The sequence below is a fragment of the Varanus komodoensis genome, unplaced genomic scaffold, assembly GCF_004798865.1.
Source record: "Varanus komodoensis strain SLA01 unplaced genomic scaffold, ASM479886v1 scaffold2, whole genome shotgun sequence".
NCBI lineage: Eukaryota > Metazoa > Chordata > Lepidosauria > Squamata > Varanidae > Varanus > Varanus komodoensis.
In genome coordinates this window covers 34,680,649-34,695,969 of record NW_025335568.1, presented here as the reverse complement: position 1 = coordinate 34,695,969, position 15,321 = coordinate 34,680,649, and the positions used below count along the sequence as shown (strand labels likewise).

General features: G+C 38.9%; 1 protein-coding gene across 6 annotated transcripts in view; it reads left to right on the top strand.

Annotated features, from left to right (window-relative positions):
* The first annotated feature begins 639 nt into the window (after positions 1–639).
* The window catches only part of TMCO3 (transmembrane and coiled-coil domains 3), a 28,920-nt gene continuing 14,238 nt past the window's right edge, over positions 640–15,321 (top strand). The window contains exons 1-8 of one of the 6 annotated variants that reach the window (XM_044428618.1): positions 640–1,085; positions 3,404–3,454; positions 4,088–4,992; positions 6,012–6,191; positions 6,916–7,107; positions 9,952–10,080; positions 10,626–10,718; positions 13,692–13,878. In XM_044428618.1, coding sequence (XP_044284553.1) covers positions 4,546–4,992; positions 6,012–6,191; positions 6,916–7,107; positions 9,952–10,080; positions 10,626–10,718; positions 13,692–13,878 — 1,228 coding nt within the window. In that variant the 5' untranslated portion in view covers positions 640–1,085; positions 3,404–3,454; positions 4,088–4,545. The other 5 variants (XM_044428621.1, XM_044428620.1, XM_044428617.1 and 2 more) reach the window with 5 other exon arrangements.

Sequence of the window (15,321 nt, the reverse complement as noted above, 5' to 3'; positions counted from 1 at the left end):
AGTAGGTTTTCTCCATGCGCTGCAGTGCGTGATACGAGCTACGGAAATGTGAAGGGAAAATTTGATCAAACTGTCTTTTGTTGCAAACAGAAAATGAATGAATCTGAAGCTGTAAAGCCAATCAGACTCCAGCTACATATCTAACCGTGTGTGTCTGTGTGTGTGTATACACATATAACACGAGTGGGAAAGCTCATGGATTCTTGTTAGCTTCTGCTCGTATGTATGTATGCCAGTAAGAGAGGAAAAGCATCAAAAATAAACTTCTCTATTATTTCAATCTTTGTACTGTCGCTCGCTTTTATTTTGTTTTTTATTTTATACTGCGGTTTAAATTTTTTACATTGCATTTTATTTTGGTGTATTTTATGCTTTTAACTGATGCTAACTACCCAGAGAGTTTCGGCTATTGGGCAGTACAGAAATGCAATAAATAAGCCCGGAAGCTACATCTTGACGCCATCGTCACTCTACATGTCCTAGCTTTGTGGCTTGCGCGCAGGAGGGAGATAATTCTCTACTTCCCACACTGCATCGCGGGGAAACCGACTGTGATTCACTACATTTCCCATATAGGCACTGCGTCCGCTAACGGGAGGAACTACATTTCCCACAAGGCGGAAAAGAAGTCGAAAGTTGTTCAGTCGTCCCCTCCCCTCGCAGAGCATTACGCGACTGTGGGAAGAGACAGCGAAGCTCGAGGCTGTGGTCACTTCTGAGTTGTGGCTGGTGAGGTCATACGGCGCCTGACTCGTTATTTAAAGGGACCGTGCCCGAGATTCCAGTTGGGCGGGGACCTCCGGCTTGGGCACCTGAGCAGAGGCGGAGGAGGAAGGCTGTCGATGATGGGGACGTGGCTCGCACTTTTCGGCACAGCGGCGATTTTGCTGGGCTGCCGTTGGACCTAGTCGTGCCGGGAGTAGGCCGGGAATGGGCTGCAGAGGTCTCTCGGTCTGTCCTTCGACGCTAACTGGGCTGGGCAGCCAAGGCTGAGGGAGCCCCGACTGTCTGCATGGGAAAAAGAGGTACAGGCGTCAGCGTCTGCGGGAGCGTCGAGGCAGAAGCCCTCCATCTTCGGCTGTGAGGTAATAAATGTGGCGGGGGCAGCCGTCGCTTGGATTGGCGTGGTGGTGGTGGGGAGCCTAGAGGTTTCAATGGATAAAGGTCGGATACTCGGGGCCGGATCCTGAACATCCTGTAGGGCGCAGTCCTATACACGTTTAGGCAGAAATAAGTCCTGCAGCTCCGGGGAATTGTAGGGAGTTGTAGGATTTATTTTTGTCTAAACAGGCATGTGATTATTTATGTAGCTGTTAGATTTATATCCCAGCTTTTTGTTTTTAAAGAACTCAGAGTGGCTTCCATCGTTCTGCTGCTGCTCTCCATCTTATCCCACAACAACAACCCTGTGAGGTAGGCTGGATTGAGAGTCTGTGGCCCAAAGTCACCCAGTTCTCTCCATGGCTGAGTAGGGAAGAGCCCAGATTGCCTGAGTTGCAGTCCCATGCTCTTAAACACTATGCTACAGTGGCTCTCATCCTTACTAACCCCTCTTCACTCACATATTTGGTGAAAGAGTGGGTCCTCATCTTCCTCCTTTCTAATTAATTTGGGAAAGGAGGCTTCTAAAACTGCATTAGTAACTTAAATGTAGAGCCGCTTGGAGAGGGGGTTTAGCAATCTGCTGCTAGAGATTAAGCGTGTGACTGGAATGGTAATTTAGCGCTGTGACACTTGATTTCAGTTTTGTGGGAAAACTGTCTTTGGGGTTTCTTGCACTCAATTCTACTTATCCTTTCAGTCCCTCAAAAGAAGCACAAGTTTCTAATTCAGGGATCCTGAGTCAGGAGCCCCATATGATAAAGAATTATTATTTATTTTTAATGTAAGTACATGAATTTGTATGAAATGCATGCAACTTTCTAGCAAGTATACATAGGCTTTAACAAAAGTGCATCAATCATCCAAATAAGTATCTGTTTTAAGGTGGTGTATATAAGCTACCTGCTCGTGTATCTACAGCATTATAAGGTCCTCAGTTCATTGTATTATAGGAAGTGAAAATCCTTCCAATTTGTGGTTTCACTCTTTTAGCTGTCTAAAGGGCACAGAAAAGTGATTTCACTTTCCATTTGTTAATTTATATGAAACAGGTAAACTATTTTTTAAAGTGTATACATCACTAAATATTAAAGACTGCTCCAATACAAAATTTATTTGTGTAATAAACTTCTCCTGAAAAGCAATTAGAGGATATTGCCAAAATATGTTTAAATGAAGGAGTAGCTGTATTGTATTATCAGCAAATAACTGAATTTGACTATACGAATATACAAGATGTTGCAGTATCCATTAGAGATGAAATAAAGGTTTTGCTGAATAAGAGTTCATAGACATGACAATTAGATCCTTGATGTATCTAAACATGAGGAATAATTGTGATAAAGGTTAGAGCAGCCTTCTCCTAACATGTGCCCTTTAGATTGCAAATGCCAACATGGAAAAGTCGGGGGTGGATGGCTAGGAAATTACAGTTACTCTGGGAACAAATTGGTAGAGTGGCAGAAGGCAATATAGGTGATAAGATAAGGCTAGGGAAGTTCATATAACATGCTGCAGAACATGGATCTTGAGGAAGGGGCTGCAAATGGCTTGCTATATAGAGAGAAAGAAGTTGCTTGACAAGTGGAAAGGGTACACTATTCCAGGCAAAAGGAGAAATACCATGGTAGGAAGAAAGGAGACATGTGATAGATGGGAAGGATAAAAGGTAGAAAACAAGTTGAGATACATAGGTCCTCATGGCATGATTTAATGATACTGTGATGATACAGAAAGATGGCAAAGATGAGCTGTATTTTATGCTGAAGGCTATATTACCTCAGGGTAATCCATCGGGCTGGCAGTGGGTGGGACTGGGTGACACGAGAGCCAAAAGTGAGCAGGGACGCCACACCCCTTCTTTCTCTGTGCCCCCCTTTCCCCCCTCTCTCTGTCCTTGTAGTTTGACTGCAAAGTTGCATTTTTGGTCATTAAAAACTTGATAATAAGTAAGATGGTTTCTTGAAGGATCACCTTGTCCCATATAAACCTACCCGCCCATTGAGGTCTGGGCATGACATCCTTCCAAAAGAGCCATTCCTAAAGAAAGTGAAAAGAATGGCAATTAGAAGGCCATTTTGGTGGCTGCCCCTCACCTTTGGAATGGGCTCCCTACAGAGGTCACTGCTTTATTTTGGCGCCAGGTGAAAACTTTTCATAAGCATTATGAGACCTGATTTTTAACAACTGGTTATCTAAAAAATCATGTTCTGCCAGCAGTTGGGTTTTGTTTTGGGTTTATTTTATTTCATATTCAGGAATTCTAATTGTTGTCTTTATTTTATTGTTGTCTGTCACTTAGAGCCCTGTCTGGTTATTCAGCAGCCCATAAACGCAATCAATCAATCAATAGGTAAGAGTGTCATGGCAGAAACATATTGTATTAATGGATACCAGCTGTATAAAAAAGAAAAAGAAAAGACAAAATGAGAGCAGAGAAGAAAAGGGAAGGATGTGAATGGATCATAGAGGAATGTGTGGCTGAAGATGTTCTGGGGCTGAGGAAGAGCAGGATAGCTGGAAAAGAAGCTACAGGCTGGAATGAAAAAACTCTGCCTTGATCTGGTCAGAGGCTTGTGGCTCTTGAGCAAAAGGAAAAAGACTCCAAATAATCAAAGGATCAACTATATAAAGCTAGCATAATTAATAGAAAATGAAGATATTGCAGCCAGTTATGTTTTGCTTGTGTGAACTTTGAATTAAAGGGAAAATGCCAGGCAAAAAACCAGACACAGTATACTTCAGTACAAATGGTTTCTAATAAAGGTTCATCTGAAAATAATGTCAACTTGTATTTATCCATCTTATGCTACAGATTACTTTAGGGAGAAGGAATATTTTAGTGTTGAGGATATGTATGGAAAGGAGTATGTGCCATATAAGATGATTTTTAAAAGAAATCATAGCTATTTATTTTTAGAAAGGAATATCTGGATTGTACTTGTTGTAAGTAATTATGTATTTTACTTCTGTTTTTAAAATGTAGGATTGGGATAACCAACTATTAATTGTCCACATAAGAAGATCAAGCAACCATTACAGTGGTTAGTGGACAACTATTAATTGTCCACGTAAAATTAACTAAACAGCATTTAATATTATCCAAAGGAAAAATATTTAACCATACTGAAGAATATTCTATCTTCCCAGTTTGACTGATGTTAACTATTGCTATGTTTTGGATAAAAAGTAGACCAAGGAATAAGACATTTCGAATACAAAGGAATTTAAGCTTGAATAAAGAAGATTGTGCAATGTTTAACCTGTTTTATCCTCATTCTTTCTGGAATTTGAATTTATATTTGATTCAGTTATCCTAAAGTATACTCTAAAGGACAGATATTTCTATTAATTAGTCATATTGCATGTATATTTGAGATGCAAAAAGCTTATGACAGAACATTTGGAATAATTTCTGAGTGTTTTCCTCAGTAAAACTGGACAATGAGAACAACTGGATTCATTTCCTTAGGGGTATTAGCATCATTGCTTTGCTGTCAGCTAATAACCTCTGCCGAACATGAGGATATAGTGCAACATGCAATAAAATTGCATCGTGGGAAAGGAGCTGCTGTTACACAAAGGAAACAGTGGCTTGTAGAAAACTGCAGAAAGCTCTCTGGCCTCCTGCATCAAAAGAATGTAGTTCTCAACAAACTAAAAAATGCAATAAGAGCAGTGGAAAAGGATTTGGGGCTGTCACTTGAAGAGAGGACTTTTCAGGTTCACACATTTGAAATTTTTCAAAAAGAGCTAAATGAAAGTGAAAACTCGGTCTTCCAAGCGATCCATGGTCTCCAAAGAGCTCTACAAGGTGATTACAAAGATGTTGTGAACATGAAAGAAAGCAGCCGGCAGCGATTGGAAGCTTTGAGAGAAGCTGCAATAAAGGTGAGCTCTCTTTGTCTTTGCCATGTTAACATTGTACAAAACTGAAGAACAGAAGAATAATTGTAGTATGACAGAAGGATATAGGCTGGTTTTGACAAACTTGCTATCGTGATAGGGAAGTGGAATTATAGGGTTGTACAGTTTGGGATATAGGCTGGTTTTAATGGCCATACCAGAAATTCTAAGTGGCCAGGTGGTGGGGAGGGACTATGCCCTGTTGGTCTCTACTATCTAAAGGTGTTTTTTTTTCCTTGAGGAAGTCAAGTCTGAAAATTCTTCCCTCTACCCTGCCTTTCCAGAGGGGAATGCCAGGCAGGGGAAGGGCTAGTAGCTCTTCCATCTACCTCTCTTCTTCCAGAACAGAAAAGACTGGGAAAGGGACTGCCTGCACTTTTTTGCTGGCACCAGACAACTATCCTACCAGAATCATTGCTGGCTTATAACCTGGACAGCAATGAGAGGTTTTCTTGTGGGTATCGGGCATGGTGGTAGGGTTTGGTTCAGGAGCACAGTGGGGCCTCCCATCCTGGTCCAGCTCAGTCCCATTCGTGCTAGCAATTTAGCTTAAACATACACACTGATCCAAACACACATAGTCGCAGCCTTATTGATTGCGCTTGGTAAAGTCATGTGTCTCACTGTAAATTTCCTGACAGGGTTATTGTGATTATACATGATTAAAGCTTTAGCTTCCTTGATGAAATACTTTTAATTCATGTCTGCTGGTGGGAATAAGAATATATATCCACTCACACGAGTGTATAAGTATGTACATCATATGTAACCTGTCTTCATTTTTAAAACTCCCTTGCAAAACTTAAATAATAACTCCAGCGTTATTGGGAATCTTGTGGCTGAAAGTTAGTTCAGGAACCACATAAGAGTACTCAGAGTACTTACCTTGCAGCTTTTTCAAAACTCAACTTTTCAGTTTTGTTAGTGTTTCAGCAAAATGAGATATCAATGTTACATTTAAGGTCTGGGGAAAAAAACCTTAGCATTTTAACAAATCGTAACAGGAGGAAACCGAATACGTTGAACTTCTAGCAGCAGAAAAGCATCAAGCTGAAGCCCTGAAAAACATGCAGCATCAAAATAAAAGTTTATCGATTCTTGATGAGATTCTTGAAGATGTAAGAAAAGCAGCTGATAGGCTGGAAGAGGAGATAGGAGAGCATGCCTTTGATGACAACAAGTCAGTAAGTTTTTTTTAAAGATATTGAGTATATAGCTATTCAGATCTGTTACGACAATAACAATTTATTGATGCTCTAAAGTTTTAACAGTTGGGGAACAGAAGGTAAAAATAATTAACAGGCATATATGCAGAAGGAAAAAAAGGGGAAATGTCTGCTTCCATTGCCTGTTCTGATTTAAAAGACTATGGCATGGGGAGGAACCTAAGAAAACAATTTTCAGTCTTATTTCAGTGGTGAGAGAAAAGCACAAGCATTACAAAGTAGTGTTCATATTCCATTCTACAAAAGCATTTAAAACAATCAAACTAGAAACCTTGAACTTGAGAACATTACATGGTAACTTATCTCCTTGAAATGTAAATAAATGGAATATATTTTAAAGCAGTACAAACAGATTTTATAAACTGGAATGCCAGACTTTGGGATACTGTAGAAGAGAGGTTTTTTTCTATGTTAAATTATTCTTCTCCCTTTTATTCTCTGGAAAAAATAGGAATATTAAGAGTTGAGTCCAATTAATCTTTCCCATCAATTGAATGGCTTCTGTTAATGGAAGTAGGATGGGGCAATGTTTCTTAGGTGATACAGCTACTATACATCCTCAATATTGCTCTGGAGACTGGGCGGGGGTAGGGGGTGCATTGAGGAAAGTTCCATTGCAGTAGCATGGTTTTTGATTTTGCTCTAAAATAGATGCACTGATAAATATTTATTTCCTGTACAGGTGAGAGGAGTTAATTTTGAAGCTGTCTTAAGAGTGGAAGAGGATGAAGCAAACACTAAAAGAAATATTTCCAAAAGGGAGGTGGAAGATGATTTGGGGCTAAGTATGCTTATTGATTCTCAAAACAATCAGTACATACTTACTAAGCCCAGAGATTCTACAATTCCACGTGCTGATCATCATTTTATAAAGGTACACTGTTATAAATGGAACTGAACTAGTTAAAGATTTTAGTATTGGCTACATACCTATCTTTTTTAAAATATAAGAACTAGCAGACTTATTTTGCTTTTTATACTTCAGAGCATACAGAAACATTCAAGCATAGTAAAATCCCTTTGATGTACACCAAAATTCTAAGTTAAGAATAGAAATCTTTTCATAGTTGTCATCTTGATTACCCTTGTTGAGACAATTTTGTAAGTATGCAGACAATTTTTAATGTTATACATCTTTCAAATACCACTATCTCTTTAATATCTGGATTTTTTTGCTAAACACATTAGGAAAAATGAAATCTGAATCTAATCTATTAATGTGAAAATACAGAATTGTTATTTATTTCAGTGGCCCCATCAGTCTATGGCAGTTTGTATAGCTGTCTCTGAAACCCTAATTTCATTTATTACATATCTGTGCAACCTACTAAAGTTCATACTGGGGGTTCCTCACCTTTTGAGGCTCACAGGAACACATTTGGAGTTTTGAGACAGTGTTAAGGGACCAAGCACAAAAATGACTGCTGAGATAGGTAGGCATGTCATGAGCAGAGCCAGCTGGAGCCAGGGGTCAGACTAAATGGCCTGGGAGCCCCTTCTGACTCACTCTGTTTCTATGTTTACAAAGATTAAAACCTTAAAATACATTATAAATACACATATACATACACACACATGTGTCCACACACGACACAGAGAAGGGCACACAAATTTAATTGAAACTATTTTAAACAATAACAAGAAAAATCGAAGACTTGATTAAAACCTCATCATATGTTACCAAGAACCAAAAAAGTATTCTTCTTGGAAAACATTTTGGCACAACAGCATCTTGATTGACATAGTGGGCTATTCAGACCACACTCAGTGGCATACCCAGGTTTGCAAGCAAGAGTGTTCTTAGCAGAAAAATGTTAGATGCAGAGAAGTTGAATGAACTGAATATGGCAGGAATGCACATTTGATGATCTTAGATTTGTGCTTGAAATATTTTGGTCATATATTTTAAAAGTGAAATGTGTGGAATAGGCCTCAGTGGATGGTTGCTTTTGCAATACTAAGAGAAACCTGACACCACTAGATAGATTCCATTGTTAAATAACACTTCCCATGGATATGAAATTTGAGGTCTAGTACTAAAAATGGTATAAATTACTCTTATGAATCGTATCTGCCTTAATGCAGGAACACTATATGGCCATTCCAAGTCAAACCTTTTTCCTGTCATCTTCAGCTTATGTGGAGGGAAATACATTCAGGGTTACTGTTGACACTGAGCATTTCTACACATGGCATCTACTATGTGCTTGTTCTTCCTTAAAGCAGTTGTTTATGGGTTCTTCACATGATGTCATGATTCCACAGTTTCACTTCTGTTCTTTAAGAGCATTTCCCATTGTTTTTAGAGCCCCCTAGAGGTTATGTTATAGAAAAGCAGGACCAGATAAACTAGAGCAGTGGTTTCCAACCTTTTTCCATCATGGAACCATTCTGAACACTTTTTTTTTCCCACAGAATCCTAACGCTGTCTTTGATTTTTACTAAGCATTGTGAAGCCACAACATTTTTCCTTCTTTCATCTGCTCCTATTACCTGAGTGCTTTGCATAACATAATAGGTTTGGAAATAAAGAGAAAACATTTGAAATATAATGAATGAATAAAGCGATCATATGGTAATATCCCAGATGAACGCTTTTGATTATTTCCAACGCAATGCAATAGAGTCCTAGGAACCAAATGATGTGATACATTTGCTTGTTTGCTGCTTGGATGCCAGCTGACAATGCCACAGTTGGCCTTGTGTGGTTTCATTTTAAAATCCGTTTTAAATTGGGTTTTTTGATATTTTTCACAGAACCTCTATGAGGCTTTTGTGGAACCCTAGGTTTTTGCGGAACACAGTTTGGGAACTGTTGCACTGGAGTTCTAAAGTCAGTTCTGGAATGAAAGAGGAAGTAGATACAGTGATTAATAGCCTTGTGTTAAAAAAAAAAAAAAAAAACCTCCCTGAGGAAAGTAAACTTGCATATATGAGACCTTGGTTCCTATTCATATAAGAGCCTCTGGTCTGAGCAGTGTGTTGCATAATTATAGCACCTATAGTCACAATGGTACTGGGCTATTAAATTAATGAAAATTAAGAAAATCCAGTTAAGAATGTGATCTATCCGTTAAATGTCATTGTCCTTCAGGCTACTCGCTCTTTTGAGTAGAACAGAGCAACCTGTGAAGCCACTAGTGTTAAACACCAGTATCAATAGCTATCATGATCAGACAAAACAAAATTGCATGGACTAATAACCAATGTTGGAAGGGACCTATTACATTAAAGATGTGTTTTGTTTCTTAAAAATTGAAATATGCACAGTCTAACTGATATTAACACTACATTGGCCTTCACATCAGAACAGTTAACTCAATATGCTTCAATGAGGAGAGTATTTTCCTCTTGCTCCAAAGTTATTCAGACACATAGGGCTTAGAAATTTATTAAAATAACGAGAAGAAACTGTATCAGATGTTGAAGCTCTAATCCTGTGCATGCATTCTTGAGGGTAAATGCCATTGAAATCAGGAGTTTCTTTTTGTGGCGGGAAAGCACATACATTCAATGTTCACTCCTCGTCCCTGTGCACCTCCAGGTGGAATCCAAAGATGTGATTTCTTTCAGGAATGCAGAGCATGCTAGATAAGAGTGGTAAACCAATCAATGAGCTGCTTATTCCTGGTTGAGTTGCATCCGAAACACACCCCATTACATGTTATATGTGTAAGCATCATGTGAGTAGAACTGTGTTTTTCCTCATATTCATTAGGATATTGTGACCATAGGAATGTTATCTTTGCCTTGTGGCTGGCTTTGCACAACAATAGGATTACCAACTATGTTTGGATACATTATTTGTGGAGTGCTCTTGGGACCATCAGGATTAAACAGCATTAAGGTATGAGAGTATATTTTTAGGATGTTTTCCTTTTACATGTGCATGGCACATATATTTTGAGAGATATGTTTGTCAGAACTGTGCTGTTGAGGGACTTGATAATGTCTTAGAACAATGCTTTTATTTTACATCATTTGGTATCTTCCAGTTTAATGTGACAAATGTTATATAAAATAAGTCCTTACTATATTTCAATTATAAAATGAGGAAACATGACATTAATATTAGGAATACATTTTCTGTGTTTTGTTATCAATGGAGAAAATGGGTAGAAGTATGAATATCATTTTTAGTGCAGTCTAAATCTCACCAGAACACATAACCCTAGAACAGACCTTTGGGCAAACCCTGCCACCAGGGTTTTACAACATGACAAACCATGGCAACCACCAGTGGGGAATTGCGTAATTAAAATTGTGGCTAGCATACATTGTAGTTTTCCAAGTGTTAATTGGTGGCTTGTCATGACATGTGAACTGGAGCTCTTTAAAAAAAAAAGACTGACAATAAAAAAGAGTATCATGCTAAAAACATTTATTTTTCAGTCAATTGTACAGGTAGAGACTTTGGGAGAGTTTGGTGTATTCTTCACATTGTTCCTGGTTGGCCTGGAGTTTTCCCCTGAAAGATTAAGAAAGGTATTGTTCTATATTTTTCTCTGATTTTAAAAGTTATAATTGAGGATTGTATCTTTTGAATTGAGATGTTTTATATATTGTTCTTAATTGTTGACTGTAGATATTTTGTATTTAATATTTTTAGCTTGCAAACCACTTTAAGATGTCTTTTTACTTTAGTTAAAAGCTCTATAAATTGTTTAAATAAAATAAATAAATCTTACGTACATCAGTATTACAAATACTTTCTGAAAAGGAAAACCAGCATATCAAGGAGCATTAGGCTAGAACCCTTCCCCCTGATATTTAATTTTCGACATGGAAAAATCTCTATATTTTATTTATTTATTTATTTAGAATATTTTTATGCCATCCTTTTGCAAAGCCTCAGGACGGCTTACATAAATAAATAAGAAAAATAATATAAAACATAATACACATAAATTCCAAATCCACCCTGGCTGCAGATTAAAACCTATATAGCTAATATTAAAAGTTATTAAAATGTTGTTGGAATAAAAAGGTCTTAGCCTGGCGCCGAAAAACAAATAACGACGGCGACAGGCAGACCTCTCTGGGGAGCGCATTCCATAGGCATTCCATATATGTAAAGGAGTGTTCAGTCATGTGAATGTCTTAATCTCAGTCATGCCATTCTGCAAAGACAAGGCCATCTTATTTTTTTGGTAGGGAATCAGGTCCAGCAGAAGCACCTACTGATGGAAAGGTGACCTTTGCTAATTTCTCATGAAAAGCTGCTCCAGAGCAGCATGGGAGATGGTGCTATGAGCTTCATGGGTAGAAAGAATTTGTAAAAACTTACCTGCTCCCTGCAACTGCTCCAGTGCAATGTTCTGTGAGCAGAACTCCACTTCTAGGATTCTACCCAAAAATAAACTTTGACTGTAGGCTGCCCTTTAGTTCCACAGTTGTCTTTCCATTCAGTTTAAATGTTACCATGCTCATTACCGTGCCCACATGTTGTCCTTACGTGTTAGACTGTAACTCCCATTGGCCATGCTGGCTGGAGATGATGAAAGTTGTACTCTAATACATCCGGAGGGTTCCGGGTTAGGGAAAGCTGGTTTAAAGTGTGGATGCAATTGCGAGGTTTCTGCATTCCTATTTTGCATCCAAACAGGCCTAACTTTTGATCCAGATACCAGTTTTATAAGTAGTAAAATAAATTATAAAAGATTGCAATTTAGAGAATCAGAGTACCTGAATACTAAAAAATTATTGCCAAAAGTGACTGATTATATGGTCAATGGTTGGAAGGCTAACTACTCATTCAGTAGTGTAGGATTTATTGCTGCTTGGAATAGTAGACGTCCCAGTACTTTTTAGTTGGTTTAAACAATGTTGAGGACAATGTTGAGGAGAGGTTTGCGTTAAACAATTGTCAGTTTTCAAATTCATAGTATATTTTAATGACAGCCAAGCACACTCAACCTAAAGTCATATAGAGGGAAAAATCTGCCTTGGAATACATACCATTCAATGTGTTTGAGTTCTGAAAACTCTGACATTTAAACAGTTTCTGGGGATGGTTGCTTTTGTCTATTGCAGAAAAAACACAAAGTCTTGTGGGCAATTAATGCTACCAAATTTGTTGTGATATAGGGATGCAGGTGACGCAGTGGTTTAAACTGCTGTGTTGCTGGGCTGGTTGATCAAAATGTCACTGATTCGATTCTGCACAATGGGGTGAGTTCCCGTTGCTCCGTCCCAGCTCCTGCCAACCTTGCAGTTCGAAAGCATGCAAATGCAAGTAGATAAAAAGGTACCACTTTGGCTGGAAGGTAACAGCGTTCCGTGCGCTTTGGTGTTTAGTCATGCCGGCCACATGACCACGGAAACTGTCTGCAGACAAACGCTGGCTCCCTCCCTCGGCTAGGAAACGGAGATGAGCACCGCCCACTAGAGTCAGACATGACTGGACTTAAGGTCAAGGGGAAACCTTTACCTTTAAGCTCTTATGGACTGTAGCCCACTTCATGGAGTGTTTCAGGTTTTTAAATAGTATATATAGTAGAGGTTTGGTAGCAAGAAGAGTAGCAAGTTCAAAAGGAAATTAAATGCAGAAAGTGACAATCGCATTATTAACAGTGATTATTTAAAGTGCAACCATTACTGATACCTACTGCCAGGATATTAGTACTAAGTCAATTAAACATATGAGGTGCAATTAAAGGAAACATCCCACTGATCTGAGAACCTCAAAAAGGAGACTAGAGGAAGTGTTAGAATTTAGCCTGTTGATGAATTTTATTGACAGAGGCTTGGGATAAAAATAGCTAGATTAAAAAGTAGTTATGTTTGGATGCAAGGCTGGGGCACAGAAGCCATTTATGGTCACAATGTAATAATAGTGATGATCCTTACATTACATTTATATTTCACTTTTTTTCCTCTTGCAAAAAACCCAAGGCAACTTACATAGTCCTCTTTCTCTCCATTTTATCCTCACAAAACCCTCTGAGTTAAGTTATACTGAGTCAGTGTTTGGTGTAAAGGTTCTCAGAGTTTCATGGCCAAGTGAGGTCTAGAACTTGGTTTTTTGAGTCCTGATTCAGCACTCTAAGCACTACACCACACTTTGGTCTGTCCAGCCTTTCCTAACCTGGTCTCCTTGAGATGTGTTGGGCTACTACTACCATCCGCTCCGGCTAGCATACCCAGTTTTTTAGTGGGCATTTTACAGATTGAGCAAACAAGGTAATGCATTTGCATTACAGGAATTTCCCATGCTGTTTGGATGAGGAGGAGGACTGGGCAGAAGTCAGGCATAGCTTATGCCCTTAAAGGCAGCCTCAAATAATTGAAAAAAATGTTAGAATAAATTTGTTCATCTTTAAGGTGCTAAAAGTGTGGTGTCTTGTATGTCCTGACAACTTTAATTGTGCTTAAACTTTAGTGTTAAAATGAAAATAATATTGTAAGAATAATGCTGGGACAATATTTCATCAATCTAAGTGAATATTATTTTCAAAGGTATGGAAGATATCATTACAAGGACCCTGTTATATGACACTCCTGATGATTGCATTTGGCTTACTGTGGGGACACTTTCTACAAATTAGAGCAACTCAGAGTGTTTTCATCGCTACTTGTTTATCATTATCAAGCACACCATTGGTATCTAGATTCCTTGCAGGGAGTGCCCGGGGAGATAAAGAAGGTAGGTGGAGCTTGACTTCTGAATTAGAATGCTCTCATGTAAATGCAGCCACATCTAATGACAAAAGAACTGACCTCAGAAAGCTTTAATTGTTGCAGAAGGGTACTTTTAGCTAGGAGGTTAAAATGACAGTTTTGAACAGAGATGGTCTTTGTCTAGGTAAACACAATTATTATAGAAGCCAGTTCTTTGAGTCCAATTTGCCAACTGCCTGACATTTTGAATGAATTTTAGATCTCTCTAACTTAGCAGCCCCTTCATGGATCACTGCCTTGCTGTGGCAAAGGGGCTTGTGTAGCACAATGAAGCTATGAGTTATGCCATGCAGGGGTACCCAAGACGGAAAAGAGAGCTCTGACAAAAGTTGATCCACCAGAGAAGGAAATGGCAACCCACTCCAGTACCCTTGCCATGAAAACCCCATTGACAGAGAATCATAAAGATAAAAGATATGACACCGGAAAATGAGCCCCTTAGGTTGGAAGGTGTCCATTGTGCTACTGGGGAAGACTGGAGGGCTAGTACTAGTAGCGCCAGAAAAAATGGGTCAAAACTGAAAGGACACTCAGTTGTGGATGTATCTGATTGTGAAAGGAGAGCCCCATGCTGTAAAGAACCATACTCCATAGGAACCTGGAATGTAAGATCCATGAATCAAGGTGTAAGCTGGATGTGGTGAAATATGAGATGACAAGACTGAACATGGACATCTTGGGAATCAGTGAACTAAAATGGACAGGGATAGGTGAATTTAATTCAGAGGACTATCAGGTATACTAGTGCAGGCAAGAATACCTCAGAAGAAATGGAGTAGCCTTCATAGTCAGCAGTCTGGGATACAATCTTCAAAATGACAGAATAATCTCAGTTTGAATCCAAGGCCAACCAGCATCACAGTAGTCCAAGTTCATGCCCCAACCACTGGTGCTGAAGAGGCTGAAGTTGACTGGTTCTATGAAGGCCTACAACACCTTCTAGAAATAACACCAAAAAATGATGTCCTTATCATCATGGGGGATTGGAATGCAAAAGTAGGAAGCCAAAAGATAACTGGAATAACAGGCAAGTTTGGCCTTGGAGTACAAAATGAAGTAGGGCGAAGGCGGGCAGAATTTTGTCAAGAGGACACGCTGGTCGTAGCAAACACTCTTTTCCAACAACCCAAGAGACGACTCTACACATGGACATCACCAGACGGTCAACACAGAAATCAGATTGACTATGTGCTCTGCAGCCAAAGATGGAGAAGCTCTATACAGTCAGTAAAAACTAGACCAGGAACTGGCTGTGGCTCAGATCATGAGCTTCTTGTTGTAAAATTTAGGCTTAAATTGAAGAAAGTAAGGAAGAGCACTAGGCCACTCAGGAATGACCTAAATCATATTCCTTATGAATATACAGTAGAGGTGACAAATAGATTTAAGGAATTAGATCTGATAGACA